The sequence below is a fragment of the Mesocricetus auratus genome, unplaced genomic scaffold, assembly GCF_017639785.1.
Source record: "Mesocricetus auratus isolate SY011 unplaced genomic scaffold, BCM_Maur_2.0 Super-Scaffold_100004, whole genome shotgun sequence".
Lineage (NCBI taxonomy): Eukaryota > Metazoa > Chordata > Mammalia > Rodentia > Cricetidae > Mesocricetus > Mesocricetus auratus.
Window position 1 is genome coordinate 11070423 of NW_024429189.1, and position 17422 is coordinate 11087844.

The 17422-nt window shown below is 38.7% G+C and overlaps 1 protein-coding gene across 6 annotated transcripts in view; it reads right to left on the minus strand.

Moving 5' to 3' along the window:
* The window catches only part of Lrp1b (LDL receptor related protein 1B), a 1890041-nt gene that overhangs the window by 597977 nt on the left and 1274642 nt on the right, over positions 1–17422 (minus strand). For all 6 annotated transcript variants that reach the window (XM_040745299.1, XM_040745298.1, XM_040745301.1 and 3 more), the window contains exon 32: positions 11939–12088. In XM_040745299.1, coding sequence (XP_040601233.1) covers positions 11939–12088 — 150 coding nt within the window. The remainder of the gene's footprint in view (positions 1–11938; positions 12089–17422) is intronic.

Sequence of the window (17422 nt, forward strand, 5' to 3'; positions counted from 1 at the left end):
TGTGTACTCTACCTTCTCCAACCTAATCCCAGGGAGTCACAAGAGACCCCAACATAGAGATAATTACAGTTGTTCAGAAAATGGTCTGAATGTTTAACAACTTGTGGGGGGAAACCAAACAAACATGCAAGGATAAACTAAATTTCCAGAAACAGCCACAATTGTTTTGAAGATTCTGATGGACTGCTTGGAACTTTGTAATTGTGGAGAGTACGGACATTGCAGAGCTGAAGCCAAATTATCTTGGGCCTTCGATAGGCCCCTATGAAGGTGTTCTTTACTCACCTCTCTCTAACCTTATATCCCTTAAATTCAAGGGAAACCTTTAGAGCATAGTAAGGGATCAATAGCTTATACCATTCAAAAGGTAAAAATGCTATCAGAGAGCATGTTTTCCAAAAACCTGCCAACATGCTCTTCCCACCACTGGAGACATGTTGTTCCATAACTGAAAATAGGGTCGTAAAAGTGCTTCCACATTGGAACATGTGACTTTAGATAAGCTATGTTCCGTGGTCCTTGGCCATACTCACTCACAGTTAGAATAAAACAAACTTTCCTTTTCTAAGAACTCTGAGTCATTTCAACATATTCTATCCATTATCATAATATATTTATAGTAATTGTAAATTAGCTAAGATCACTATTATATATGTATTATCTTATACTCTCTCCTTTAGAGTCTATATGCCAGTTGGGCAAACCTCCCCCTTTTTCTTCATATGGAACCTTAAGCACCTAAAATAATGATTAATACATAGTAGCTATTCAATCAATATTTGTTAACCAAACTTCCAAAGAAGATACTAAAATTATAAGAGAATTTTGATTAAAATAATCCTCAATAAAAAAAGCCTTATGAAAATTACTTCATTCCTTGAAAAGCATAATGACCTTGACCTTTTAATGAGACAGAAAGAGGCAGCATATGTGGCTTGAGTAAACTAGAGGGGAAATAGAGGAGCTCCATTCAGATAGAATTTTATTCTAGATGAATGGGAAACTACTGAGGAGTATTAACTAAATGGATGATAAGGTTAGATTTATGTTGTCTCCAAAGATCATTCAGTAGCTGGTGAGAAGGCTCAGCAGTAGAGAGAGGAACTTGCTCTGAAAACCTGAAAGCCTGAATTTAATTCCCAGAAACCATGTGAAAGTAGAAGAGACCAGAGTTGACTTGCTTGTCCTGTGTCTGCCATAGGAGACTTGTGGCATGTGTCACTTCTACCAAATAAATGTAGTAAAAAAACAAAATTAAAAAACAAAAATTTTCTCGTACTGCATTTGAGGTGAGAACTGTTTTGCAGCCTCATAGGAAAACAAGGTAACTGAACAAAAAAAAAGGATGTTGCTAGTCCTATAACTTAAAATTTCAAAGTCAAAAGATACTTGAGGATCAGAGGAAAAATGCATCCTGTTTCCTCTGGTTGGAAGTGGAGGACCTGGAGCACCTGCAGACTCATTGTGAAGAAAAGAATGTAAAGAAGATTCTTCAGCATGAACCACTGAATAGGCAGATTTGCAAAGACTGTCACTCCCTTGTATGAGTCAGGGATGTTTGTAGGTTCATTTTGATCACCAAAATAAGCAAGGAACACAGACATTTAGTTGGAAAGAAGACAATGCATTGAAAATAAAAATGGTGCCGGGCATTGATGGTGCATGCCTTTAATCCCAGCACTTGGGAGGCAGAGGCAGGCAGATCACTGTGAGTTCGAGGCCAGCCTGGTTTACAGAGCGAGTTCCAGGACAGCCTCCAAAACAAACAAACAAAAAAGAAGGTCTTATGTATTATATGATTATCTGTCAGGAGATATTTATACTAAGGAATAATCCACAATACAAATACAATGCATTTGTAAATGTGGTGATTTGAATGAGAATTGTCCCCAGAGGTTCATAGACTTTAATGTTTGGTCCCCCCATTGGTGGAACTATTTGGGAAGGATTAGGAAGTGTGGCCTTGAGAGAGGAAATGAGTCACTAGTGTAGGGTATGGGGGTTTTAAAGCCCATGGCATTCCACACTGTCTCTCTTTCACTGTCTTTTGCTTGTGAATCAGATGTGAATGAGCCATTTAAAAATATAAGATTACTGACCATAGTCAACCTTCTAAATTAAAATTTCTTTCTTCTCTTCCTTCCCTTCCTCCTCCTATTCCCCCTTCTCTTGTTTTCTTCTCTAGCACACCAAATTTATTCTTTTAGATGAAAAAAATCCTACAAGACATACTAAACATGGCTTTGCCTCCTACACCTCTTCACAGGTCCTGTCTTCGTCTCTTCCTTGCCCTATATTTTTGCTTACAGGCTAATCTTATGGAGACATTTTCTTACCTGAAGTTCCCTTCTCTCATAGGATGCCACCTTGTGTCAAGGCAACATAAAACTAGTCAGCAAACTAGCTATTTGAAGTTACTGCCTTGATTTCTATAAAATATTAGATAGCAGTCTGGAATACTGATCCTCAGAAATCACTTCTTTATACTGCCTTTTTCAGGGTATTTTTATCATAGTAACACAAAAGAAAGTGAACAACCCTAAACCTTCATTTGCATTTTACATAGTGACTTGCATACTTCATTCTTATAGTACCAGTGTCTCTGATACCAGCTTCATTTTTAAGACTATGATCTCTTATTTTCCTCAAAATACTTAACCTCCGGCTAAATGGCTAGGTAGTCATCATTAGCCCTCTCACTATTTCCCAGAACAAGTTTGTGGTTTTCCACGTTTTAAAAGGTAAAAATTTTTAAAATCAAACATAATATAAAAGGTTATTTCAGACCCACTTCTCAGAACAAAGCCACAAAAACACTGCTGTAGTTTTTCTACATACTTTACCAAATTCTCAGGATTCTATGTGTGTAGTTCATAGCCTACAGAACAATGGGTATTCTGGAGTGTGAAGGCCTCAGATTACTGTCAGAAAGTAAAAGTTTCGAATATTGACATTAGAAAGCAAATGGATGGAACTAGGAAAAACTATCCTAAGCGATGTAACCCATTCACAAAAAGACAAACATGGTATGTACTCACTCATATGTGGATTTTAGACATAGAGAAAAGGATTACCAGCCTACAATCCATACCTCCCGAGAAGCTAGGAAACAAGGAGGACCCTAAGAGAGACACACATGATACCCTGGAAAAGGGGAAAGGGACAAGATGTCCTGAGAAAATTGGGGGAATGGGGCCAGGGGAGAGGGAGCTGGGAGAAAGAAGGGGAGAAGAGAACATGAGGGAGCAGAAAGGTTGAGATGGGGAAAGAATGGAGGATAACACAATAAGAGATATCATAACAGAGGGAGTCATTATAGGTTTAAAGAGAAATATGGCGCTAAGGAAATGTCCAAAGATCTACAAAGATGACACCAACTAACAATATAAACAATAGTGGAGAGGTTACCATAAATGCCCTTCCCCCATAATGAGATTGATGACTACCTTATTTGCCATCCTAGAGCCTTCATCCAGTGGCTGATAGAAGCAAAAGCAGACACCCACCACTAAACACTGAGCTAAACTCCTGGAATCCAATTGCAGAGAGGGAGGAGTGATGAGCAAAGGGGTCAAGACCAGGTTGGTGAAACCCACCAAAACTACTGGCCTGAACAAGGGGGAGCTCATGGATCCCACACTGATAGCCAGAAACCAGCATAGGACTGATCCAGACACCATGAGTGGGTGTCAGTGAGGAGGCCTCTGAATCTATATGGCCTCTGGTAGTAGATGAGTATTGATCCCTAGTACTGGAATGGGCTTTGGGAGCCCATACCACATAGAGGGATACTTTCTCAGTCTAGACACACAGGAGAGGGCCTAGGTCCTGCTTCAAATGATATGACAGACTTGAAGATCCCGATGGAAGGCCTTACCCTCCCTGGGGAGCAGAAAGGGGATGGGATAAGAGGTTAGTGGGGGGCAGGAGAGGAGGGAAGGGAGAGGGAACTGGGATTAGCATGTAAAACAAGCTTGTTTCTAATTTAAATAAAAATATGGAAAGAAAAACTTAACTTCTTTGAATTTTACATTTATAACTGTTTTGCCTGAAAGTATGAGTATGTACCAATCATGTGTGTCCCTGGTGTCTGTGAAAAATGGAAGAGGGCATGAAATACCCTGAAACTGGAGTTACAGATGGTTGTAAGTCCCCAAGTGGGTGTTAGGAATCCATTTTAGTTCATCTGGTACAGGATTCTCAACAGATTATCTCTCTGTCCAAATGTATTTATTTTATACAACCGATTGATCCTCTGCTATTTATATTTAGAAGGAGATAGGTATAAATCAGAGAAGTAACATAGATCAATGGTAAAGCCCTTGATCTACTAGCCTGACAACCTGAGTTTGATTCTATGAACACATATAAAGTGTGTGAGGAGAAATCCCATTCCATAAGTTGTTCTCTGACCATAGAATTCAGCCCATGGCAACATGCCCCACAGCTTGAAGCCACAGTAATAAGGACAACGTTTTAAAAGGAAGTCATCTGGAGCAAGATAAAGGCCTTTGCTAGAATTGGTCATCCTCCACACAGCTATTATATGTGTATCCTCTAAAAATATGAGAGGAAGAAATGTTCTTTTTAAAATTCTTCTAGTCTGTAATTTGCCCCCACTATATATGTACATATTGATGTATACATATATATGTATTGCTACTGTATGCTATATATTATATAGCATATGTTATATATATGGAAAATACACTATATTGTGGAGAATGGGTATATATATGTATATATGTTTGTGTGTATATGTACACATACATACATACATATATTGTGACTGTGTACTCTTCTCTTTCTTGCCAATTTGACTGTGTCTAGAATAGTTCTGGAAGTTGTGGCATGCTTTTGTGTTTATGAGAGAGAGAGAGAGAGAGAGAGAGAGAGAGAGAGAGACAGAAAGTTCATACCCCATTTATTTGACTTGTGTGCCCTACGACCATAGCTTTTGAGCTCATCATGCATTTTATAAAATATTCTATTGCAATGAAGTGAATCCTCAGCAAGTGCTCTCTCTCTCTCTCTCTCTCTCTCTCTCTCTCTCTCTCTCTCTCTCTCTCTCTCTCTCTCTCTCTCTCTCTCTCTCTCTCTCATAAACACAAAAGCATGCCACAACTGATAGCTGGCTGTACATTCTTTCTAAGATAAACTATTAGAAAACCATGTAAGAAAAGGCTTGCCCTATCACTATTTTATCAACCTCAAGTGTACATATAATATGACCTCAAGTACATATAATATAAAATTGTATCTAAAACTAGTAATTAAAGAAAAATAAGAATAACAGTTGCCTATACTATTTAAAGCTCCTAGCTCATATGTTTTAAGGCAGTAAAATTGGTTTGCTATTTTTGATAGTTAATAATGGAAAGCTGACAAGATTGCCTTTAGAAATTGGCAAGAATTTGAAACTCATTCATCAACTAGATCAAACTTCAAAGATGTTAACAATCTCTTCAAACAGTCACAGTGCACAGGATGTATATTCTGAGCAGGTAAACTCCCCACTTGCTGGAGAACAGAGGAAGCACAAACCAGCCTGTTTCTCAGTGGCCGAATAGGGGAAATGTATCAAAAGCTATCACAGCCGTCTAGAGTTATTTAAAAGTCACAACAAATCTTTGCAACCTAAGGCTATAAATGACTTGAGCTGTTCTGGCTAAGTTCAAATAGTACTTCTTATCCTTCCTGTAGTATCGCTTCATGTTTTTTATTAGATGGCACTGTTTTCAGGAAACCCTCTGCAGTACTCACTGCAATTAACATGTCTGCCATGAAGTCTTCATCATCTTGCTCTATCCCACCCCAGCCCACTCTTGCCAACTCTTAACCATTACATCATTTACTAGTTATTTATCTTATTTATTATCTACCTCCCACATTAGTGGGAGAGCTTAGTTAGTGTTCTTCTCTACATATACACCAGTGACTGGTGTATAGAGAAGGCAATAATACAGAGCTGCTGAATGACTCTCAGCAATCCTTGTTGATAGAGGTAGGAACTCTGATTCTATAAATTATATTCTCCTGTAAGATTTTATCTCAAAAACAGGGAAAAGATTTCTCTATCAGCATATACCTCAGGCAAAATATAAGTTCCAGTCAACTACCCATGCAGAGCATTTCATGTCATTTGATAGTCAACTCTCCCAGCATAAATATCAGAATAGTACCTTCTTAAAAATGAATAATCTGTGATAATATTTTAAAGTTGTGAGATCTTAAATAAATGCCTGTGTTATTCATCTTGAAAATTGAAATGCCTGGTGCAAAGGGTAAATATTCCTATGACTAAAATAATTAGAATTGAGAAGTGTACTATCTTACATGGGATACTTGTTCTCTTCCAAGCAAGTCCAGATATCTGAGCTTAGGCTCATTTCTGGTTTACTATAATGGAGGAAATATTTGGCTTTATTATTCTCATTGACTGATACCCTGCCTGATTTCATTAGGCATTTGAATCTACTCACAAAGAAATGAACTCTCTGGACAGAGTAACATGCAAATTAGTTAGTTAATCAATTGTTGAGTATCAAACTTCCCCAAAGATTAGCAACTTAACACAATCCATTCTTCTTATCTCATGATTACATGGGTGGTTCTGCTTTGCAGTTTCCTTTTGTGGTGGCTTTAGGGCTGTTGGCTTGCACTGTAGAATAGAATTTCTGACCAGTCTGGAGCTCCTGCTTTCAAGACGGACCACAGACATGACTGTGGCTTCACATCTGTGTCTATCTGTGGGCTCTTCTCCACAGGGTTGGTTCAGTATTTTTTAAAGGGGGTCAGGCTTAGTAGAGCAAGCGGGAAACCTCATTTAGTTTACCATAGTCTCAGAGTCATAAACTGTCACTTCTGCCCCATTCTGTTTACTAAAAAGAGTCAGGAGCATCTAGTCCCCATTCAAAGAGAGGGAAATTAAGCCATATTCATTGTGTGTGTGTGTGTGCATGAGGTGGCCAGATGTCAACCTCAAGTATCTTTCCTAAGGAATTGTTCACCACATTTTTTGAAACAGGGTCTCTCGCTGACCCGGGACCCACCAAATAGACTAGGTTGGCTTGACTCCTCTGCCAAACGTCCTTTTAGCTCCCCATCCATAGCACTGGGATTACAAGCCCATGGCACTGTGCCCAGTGATTGACTTGAGTTTTGAGGACTGTTATTTGGTCATCATACTTATATGATAAGCACTTTAACAATTAAGCCTTCCTCCCAGTTCTAAACTCTAGTTTAGTGAAACTCTTGATATTGTCACATTGACTTGCATACCCATCAGATTATGACTTTGTTCTGATCAGGGCAGTACGAGATGCTCACCGTTTCCAATCTCTCACCATTTTATTTGTACCTTACTCTAGGTAAAAATGAGATACCTACTGGTTACAGTTTACAAGCTTTGAAAACTAAAAAATTAGTGAAGACATTTTTATCTCAGTTTGAGTAGAGCCACTCTTACATATTAGTTAAAAGCCTATTTCAGTTATTTACTGTCTGTTACCTATATAGTCAGTTTGTGGGGTAGTGTGAGTTTGTATAGATGTGTTACTTGCCAGCAAGACAATGCCTTTGTTCTCAGGATGTTTAAATTTCAGCAACACTGTGGGGAATTTCTGTTTAAACATCTTAAGCATTATAATCCCCTGGACCATGGTGGGGCCCACTGCTTCAATTGTTTGTTTTCTTTCTTATGTCTACCTCATTCGTGCTCAGCAGACAGTAGTCCATGTCATTGTTCTTTTCTCCCTCAAATTGAAAGAGAGCAGACTCTGAGGAAACAGGGGAACACTGCCCAGAAGGAGAGACCAGACCTTACTGGGAAACTGGAAATCCTCACCACTCTGCTGTTTAGTTATGCTGCTATAAGCAGTTAGTGTGCTGGTCTCCAAGATTTGAAAGATGTTGTTCAGTTGATTTTAATCAAGCTGTGGTGTCAGGGAGGAGCATTATATCCACAGCCATTCATTTGCTAAAGGATTGCAGTTTCTGCCAACTCCTTTTCTGAAATGAATCTACAATGCTGATAAAATCCAGACTTTCAATCATCCAAACACTTTCTTCCATGCTTTCAGTGTATTTTTGTTCATTAACAAACTACTAACCCCCCATTTTTGCCAAAATAGAGGACTTATTCCATTTTTTGAGACTGAACCCACTATATCAAGTTATGTAAGTTTAATATTGGTTTCCTATTCAGAAAACGACCAGTAGAGTTAGCAGGAGAAGTGGAAGCTGATAAAGTCTTTAACTTATGCAAAAGATCACCATTTTTAATATATATTTATTTTATGTAGTATATAATGGGAAGAAACATATTGGGGGAGTAAAGGGGCAATTTTCTTGAAGTGTCATGACTTCATTTTTAACATTTTCTCTCATTTATTGATTTTCTACATTTTATTTGGCAATTTAGCTGATTCCATAAGCTATGTCAGTATTACATTTTGAACACAATGTGAAAACTTGTTCTGACAAGTTCAGATTTTCATATTTGATTTTGCTTCAATTTTGACATATGCAAAAGTGCATATAGAGAACATGCTGCTGTTTCTTTGACAATGCTGTCATATAAGTAACCTCACTGACCCATCCTGTAGAAGCCAGGTGGGTGTCATACCCCTGCTATGCTAGCATGTGGAGCATAGATGTGGGAGGTTCAAGGTGACCCAAAGTCATCTTCAAAAATGAAGTGAGTAAGAGCCACCCACCCAACTAAACAAAAAACATCCTAAAGAATGAATTTAAGTTTCAATCTTAAAATAAGCCATTGAATACAGTGTGTGTGTGTGTGTGTGTGTGTGTGTGTGTGTGTGTGTGTAAATACAAGGAGAACAACTTTAACCCTGAAATGTGTGATGGAGTTTCCTAAACAACCTGGGTGTCATCCATATGTGTTCATGTATGTATATATGTCTGTGTGTATGTTTGTGTATATTCATATGTTTATCACATGTGTATGTGTCTGTGTGTAGGCAGTGAGAATAGTGTCAACACTGAACTATGTGACATAGTGTTCTTAGCAACCTGCATGAATTTAGAGATGCCTAGGACATTAGTCTAGCACAGATCCTGAACATTTCTGTCTTGGCTTTTCTAGAGAAAATTAGATCTTGAGGACTCTTACACAATGAACTGGTTGCCTGGAGATCAGAGGGTGGAGCTAGCCCACTAGTTAACCACAAGGGCCATGCTAAGGTGGCTCATGCCTTTAATCCCAGCATTTGGGAGGCTCACAAGTTTAATCCAGCATTTGGGAGGATCAGACTTTAACCCCAGTACTTGGGAGGCTCAGACCTTTAACCCCAGCAGGAAGGAAGCAGAGAGAGGAAGTGATAAGACAGGGCAGAGACTGGATCTCAGTCCTGTCAGAGGGAAGAATGAGATAGGTAGGAAGCAACTGGAGGCTTCTCCCTGTTCTCTGATCTTCCAGATTTTTACTCGGTTTCTTATTAAGATTAATTAGAGTAATACTCCACTGAACAGATTAATTCACTGAGAGAATCACAATCTGAATAGATTAGCAAGAGATAGTGGACTATCCACCTAGCCTAGTTCAAGCAGGCTGGTCACTGGCACTGGTCCTCAGCAGCTGTGCATTATCCAGCTGCTGTACCTTTGCTGCTCCTCTGTGACATGAAGTGATCAACCCTAGCATAATTCTAGAACCTATGTAGTTAGCTCCCGTAAAGTGAACCACTGAAGACAAAATAAAACCTGTTCGCTTAAGTTGTTTATATTAGTCATTCTGTCACAAGAACATCAAACTTGACTAATAGCACATATAAACATTACAGGAAATTCCCATATGCCAGGAAATTTTTTTAAAAAGTGACTTTTCAGAAGGAGATTCTTTACTTAGAAGTACAAATATTTTACCTGAAGAAAATCTATTTTTGAAAATCGCAAGTTCAAGAAATAATTGAGTTTAAAAAACCTGCCAAAGAAAGCAAGACAGAGAACAGAAACTATATCAGAAGGAAGCCACCGAACACAGATGGGTAATATTGCACTAGCAGCTGGCAAAGTTTGTTGGGGGCACAAAGGTCTTTGCACCCACAGATCCCTAGGGAAACCATGAATGCTAAGCACACAGGGGCCTCTTCTAAATGCAGGAAATAAAATACCTGTGTTGCTGCCAAGAAGGTTTGGAGGAGATTTTGCTATGTTTCTGGTGACCTCTGTGCTATGTATGGAGGCTGATCTCACACAGCTTTTGTTATAAAGGCAGATCTCGCCCAAATTTCCCAGCATGATTATTCCAGGATATTCCTTCCCTAGACCTTTATTCATCTTTAGGGGAGATGTCACATGTACTTTATGGCCTGCTGAACTCTATGCTATCTATCAGAGACCAGATTAGATTCTAGGTCTTTTAGCTATAGGACCCACTGTCATGGTCACAAATACTTTGTGAAGGGTTTTCTATGTAGTCACACCAAAGCTTTATTGTACACCTTGAATTGGACTGATTCTTGCCTGGAAAGCTTTTCCAGGCAAGTTGTACAGTGCTTTAAATATGCTGACAATGAACTACCTGACAAAGACTCACCGAAGTCTGATCCATGTTGATGAAGTCAATCTGAACCTGGTTTTCATTCTCAACTGTTTGAGGGTTCACTTCCCTGCCTGGATATTTGTAGGGTCCCCCTCAAAATTCTAGCATACAAACCTAGAGTATGCTGAGATATTGATGTAGAAATCGACACTTTAAATGGATATTTGCTTACATTTCCCATATTTTTACATGTGCATATGTATACATATGTATTATTACAGCATTCAATGGTAATAGAAAACAATCATTTTTAACTTCTTCACAAGAAAGTGAAACACTGTTCTGCCTTAAATAGTTTCTAAATTTAAGAAAGTCTCATTATAACACAACCTAGTCTCAAACTCACTAGGTAGGTAGCACAGGCTTGTCTCAAACTTACTATGTAGCCCAAGCTAGCCTGGAGGTCAGTCTTCCTCAGCCTTCTATGTGCTGGGGAAAACAATTGCTATCATAACTGTCTTTTATTCGTGCAGGTTTCATGATTAGAAATGAAGGTAATAGTGTTGGAGGGATAGCTCAGTCATTAAAGCTAAGATCACAACCAAAAGTATAAGAAATAAAGGTAATAAAGTGGTTGCCTACAAAATGAATTTTAAACTATTTCTCCATCATCCAATGGCATACTAACATTTACTCATGCACTCATAAATAGACATTACCAAAACGAAGCAAAAAACAAAACAATGACAAAATACCCTTACATTACCTTTATGAACAGATAAAAGGGCTGAAATACTATGGAAGGTAAAATTCCTATAATTTCAAGACTCTACTTGCTAATTATACAAACTTTAAGAGACAAATCCAGGTTGAATTTTTTAAATGTCATAAGGTTTTGTTATGCTCCTTGACATATCCTGATGTTTGAAACTGCAACATAATTCTTATTTTTAGTTCCTGTATTATAATAATGCAATTGATGAGCTACACAGGACATTCAGTCTTGTAGGGTGTCCACATGGACCGATCCACAAAACAAAAACAACACTTCTGTGTGGGGACCGCTCTTCTAGCTTACATGAAGCTCTCTTTAAGAGGAAAAGTTAGATTTCAAAACACAGTTCATAACAGCAGTGCAGCAGAGTTGACTGCTTTATAAGAAACATATATTCTGTCAGTTTTCTAAGTCCTCCATAATGCTGGACAAAAGGGATGGAAATGAGACTTGGTCATTGGAATCTGCCCATAAGATGCAAGACATAGTGATGTCACAGATAACCATGACACAGTTTCCATTTTCATGCTGCAAAATCAGACAAGCTAGAAACACTTGCACTGGCAAACATGCAAGGCTTTGCTAGGCTTTTAATAGGTCTTAATTAATCAACTCTTAATCAATACGATTCCGCCTCACCACAGAATCGCCGCACTTACCCATGATGGTTAAGGCTGTAGCTTTTTTTAATTCTTCTTTCATTGACTCTATTACTTCTAAATTACCACCATCCAGGTTGCATCGGTTTATGGTTCTATTTCCAGAACTGATCCAATAAAGCTTATTCTCCACATAGTCTATCGAGAGACCTGTAATTAAGTTAAACTAGTTAAACATAGTAACAGTCCACTCAAATTGCAATATTCTCTTACTGCTTCCTGATTGGAGGGGGAAGTAGGTTGAAAGTTCACAGTTTGGTCTTGGAAAATAAGACTTGGCTAATAGGAAGCTAGATATATGGTGTCTTCACTAACTGAGGGCCATTAGATTTTTATAGGCAATGTTGCAGTAGCTACTGATGAAAGTAATAGTGACATTTTACAGATACGGAAACTAATACCTAGGAAGCTAAGAAATCTGTGTTCTCAGCACAGACGCCAGCAATTGCCAGCATGTCCCACACAATCACAGTTCACACTGAAACAATGTGCACCCATGCTGACCACCGAGCCAAGTGTGCACAGCTTGTGGACAGAGGCTCAGGTGTGGTGGCAAACTGGTCCTGAGATCAGCCCCGTGAATGAACAAACCACATGCAGTTCTTCCAGAGCAAACCAACAGCAAGAAAATGACCAAGATGGAAAAAAAAAGAAAACATAAGGTTGAGAGACTGACAAGAGTAGAAGTGTGGTAAATAGGTGAGATGTTACTGGGCGGTTCTGGCATCCAGGGAGTCACAGACCAGAGTGGACTAAGGGGTCAGAGCCATTCCACACCAGGAACCACCCAGCTCATCTGCATGAAATTTCACCTGTGGACTCTCTCAGTTTCTGGGAGATGCTGGAAAAGTTTACCCATAAACAACAATACAAAAAAAAATCAGGCACTGTGGAGACATAGTTTTAGACAATTTTCTTTCTGAAGACCACAATCAGGAAGTTAATTTTGACTACTATGAAAATTAGTTGGAAAAATAACATCAACAGATAATAATAATAATAATAATAATAATAATAATAATAATAATACATTGTGGTGATATCTTTCTTGCTCAAATAAAGCCTGTCTGGGTTCAGAGAATGGAGCTTGCCATTAGCTAACCACAGAGGTTGGAGGTTTGTACAGACAGACAGGATGTGACATATCTGGGCAGAAACTCCCACTAGCTAACCATAGAAATCTGGAGGTCTGTACAGACAGGCAGGAAGTGACATTGCTGGGCAGTAACATTATATAAGCCAGGACTAACAGAAAATCTTTTTCTTTCCTGTGGAGATGCTCAGGAGGTAAGGTGTGCTTCTCTCTGATTTCTCAAAGAGGCTTTATTTGTGTAAGAAAGATATCACCACAATACATGTCAGGTATGATATTTCAGGATGAAAGTCTTCATCATACAGTTTGTTTGAGAAAGTCTGCATGGCCTTTCTATGGTCTCTATGCCACTTGGGCACGCCATGTCTGGTCGAAATCAGATAATATGACCGTATTTTCAAAACTGACTTCTGCTATGCCATCTTTCTGATGTTTTTAAAGTAATACAAAGAATTAAATAAACTTATATGCAGTTATAGAGAATCCTTTCTAAAATGTGCAGTGTGTCTATACTGATGAACAATCTAAATTGCACATGACAATAAAGCCAAGGCCCCAAAGAGCTGCATTTTTACATGACTGTTTCTGCCCTCAAGGTCCCCAGCTGAACTGAGTGTTGGCATTATGCCCTTGGTTTGAATTTGAAAACTGTTTCGAGTACAAACAGGAAAGCCTTGTTAGACTTCCTAAGATGTAGTGTCTGAAGGCAGTACATCATATTGTGACCTCTTTATCTATGGACCCGAGGGACACATTTCTTTCAGGGCCATGTGCCAGAAAAAGCTATATATGAGAAATATAAAATTTTAACTGATCATATTTCTGTCTCAGCTTTGGCTGGGAAAAAAACCAAAGAGTCAGATTTGTGAGCCATCACCAGCAGTCGTAAAAGGATTGCATCCACACTATCAGTTTTAGTCTAGCATTGATAGACTAATCTATTATTCTCTTTCCCCTGGAATATTGAAATCAATACTCTTGTCTAGCCTTTCTTAGAGAATGTATTTGTTTAAGTTCCTTTAATCTCCTTTTTGGAGGGAAGGTGAGCTTTCATATTGAACATGTGTGACTCCAAATTAACCCACAATGACTGAACCTCTCACCCACTGCATACTCTCCAATCTCTTCAGTGTATGTTGTATAAAGTGGAATTCATCAGAAAATGAAGCGACAGTTGGGCCACTGAATTCTAGTCTCTAATATTCAGTGTCTGCTTCTGGGAAGTATGTGCACACAGGGAAGGAACTCTATCAAATCTGATTGGGTGGTATCCACAGAAGTTATCTTTAGCAGAAAATGGATATTTATTTAAATGTATTATAAACACCTTAAGATGCTTAAAAGGAATTCTTCCTGAAGTTAAGGCAAACTCACAAATGAATAAAAGTGAATCATGAATTTGCACTTGTTGGACAAGTGGTCTACCCTGAGCTGAATGACTAGTATTGTTTTGACAGGATCTTGTTATGCATCCCAGAATGCTCTGAAACTTAAAACATCCTGCCAAATCTCTTTAAACACTGAGATTAAAAGTGGAGGCCAGGGATCTGGAGGTGTGGGAGATAGTTCAGCCAGTAAAGTGTCTGTAACACATATTTGAGGACCTTCGTGTCAGAACTCAGGTAACAATGACTATGTGTGGTGATGTGTACTTGCCACAGGCAAGTGAGAGATCCTGTGCCGATAAACATGAGGTCTACACCGGACGTGGACCTCCAGACTGAGACAAGTGCACAAAAGTGCCTGTAGACTCGAAACCGCATGCATACTCATACATAACACAATAATAAAATAGAAGCGTGGCCCAAAATGTCTAGTGCAATGGAATTTTAAACATGCATTACTTATACCCAAAACATACCACAAATAGGAGGAAAAGAAATGATTCACTATGTCTACATGTATGACTTAGGTTTTTGCACATCTCTTGGGGATTAAACAGTTCCAGAATAGTGGCTTTAAAATTCCAAAAGTTTCTCTCTTAATCTATATACGTATCAGGTAATTGCCACCGAGATGATCCCTATATCTTCCCTCTTGTTCTTTAGTTACGTATATTATTAAATTTGTGTATATTGTTGAGTGTGCTCACTTTTATGTTCTGATTTTTTTCAAGACAGTGTTTCTCTGTGTCACCTTTGATGTCCTGATAATTGTTCTGTAGATGAGGTTGGTCTTAAACTGATAGACATCCTCCTGCCTCTGCCTTCCGATTGCTAGGATCATATATGTGTGCCACCATTTTCTTGTTTAAAAAGTAGTAGTGAAAGCCTCTACAAATTCTGTTATAAATATAAGACATTGGGAAAGAGGCCAAGTGATAGCTCACCTGGTAAAGGACTCTTCTCTGGTATGTCTGGTGATCTGAGTCTGATCACTCACAAAAGGTACAAGGAGGGGTTGGCTCCATAAAATCTTCCTCTGACCTCCACTGGAACAATGGTATATACACACTTGCACCATATCATGCATGCACCAACAATAATTAATTAATTTTTAAAAATTAGTAAAGTCCATTTTACATATGCTGATGTATTTTCAGAAATACTTGTGACTTGGTGGTGTGCATGCTTGTACGTCATGATATTTTTGTTTGTCAGTATTATATGCTGAAGCTCTGGCACCATTGAAAACATAATTCACATATGTACTTACAGAAACATTTTCTGAATCAGATCATTTTTTTGCTAATACTTCAAAGGATAAATCATTAAACAGTGAAGTAACAGCCATTTATTTTTATGTTTTTAGAATTTTTTTATTTTAAAGTTTAAATTTAGATTAGTAACAAGGTTGCTTCACAAGTCAGTTCCAAATCCCTCTCCCTTTCCCTCCCCTCCTCCCGTGCCCTCCCCCACCCCACCCCCATTATCCCCTCATTTCCCCAGGGAGGGTGAGGCCCTCCATGGGGGTGTCCATAGCCTGTCATTTCATCCAGGGCAGGGCCTAGACCATCCCCCAAGAGTTCAGGGTGGGAGTGCATCTCACATTGTTGGATGGGAGTCCAAAGTCCATGTGTATACTTGGGATGAGTACTGATCTACTGCCCAAGGCTCAATAAATTACCTAGGCCTCCTCACTGACATCCACATTCAGGGGGTCTTGAACAGTCCCATACTGGATTTCCAGGCTAATGCCTGGGATTCAAAAGTTAACCTTTGTCAGCTCAGCTGTTTCTGGGGGTTAAGCCAGCCCAGTCTTAATCCCTTTGGTCATCAGTCCTCCCCCTCTGTTACTGGCTTTCTTGAGTTCAGCTCAGTGCTTAGCCATGGGAGTCTGCCTCTTCTTCCATCAGTCACTGAATGAAGTTTCTGTTTCCCAGACTCTCTGGCCATGGGATTGTAGGCTAGCACTCCCCAGATCTATGTTTAAAATCCATATATGAGAGAGTACATGCCATGTTTCTCTTTTTGTGACTGGGTTACCTCTCTCGGGATGGTTTCTTCTAGTGTCATCCATTTGCCTGCAAATCTCAGGATTCCATTGTTTTTTTCTGCTGAGTAGTACTCCATTGTGTAAATATACCACATTTTCTCTATCCACTCTTTGGTTGAGGGGCTTCTAGGTTGCTTCCAGCTTCTGGCTATTACAAATAATGCTGCTATGAACATAGTGGAACAGACATCCTTGTTGTATGAATGGGCATCTTTTGGATATATGCCTAAGAGTGGAGTTGCTGGGTCTTGTGGTAGGTTTATTCCCACTTTTCTGAATGGCTAAAATAAAAAACACCAACGACAATTTATGCTGGAGAGGATGTGGTGAAAGGGGAACACTCCTCCATTGCTGGTGGGAGTGCCAACTTGTTCAGCCACTTTGGAAATCAGTATGGAGATTCCTCAGAAAAGTGGGAAGTAACAGCCATTTAATGTGACCAAACTTAGTGATGGTAGATGTGAAATCCATTGCTGTGAGAAAATAGATCAAATGTGAGAATGTTTGCAAAACTTTCCTGGGATGGGTATAGAGAATTATAATTGTGCTACATCTTTAGAGATAAACGCAATATCCAGCTAGATTAAGGTAGCCAATCAAGCAATAGTATGGCCCATGAAGTGTGATATTTTTCCTTATGATTTTACTGCAATAAATAAGTGAATATATTAAGAGAATCTCTTAGAAAGTACTCAGTACCATTATAGTCTCCTTCTAGAAAACAATTATTAAGATCATGAAGGTATGGTTACCAGAAAAGGAAACCTGGATTAAGCAACACAATAAGAGAAATTAAGAAAAGTCATCCCCTAAATTGAAAAATATTATATAAAGTAAAATATTTACCTTTTTCTCACTTTCCTGGTAATATAAAAGCTGAATTGATATTTATGTTTAGATTCTCACATTCCTTAATATATTCCAAATAATTTACCTTCATATATTATTGAGCATTT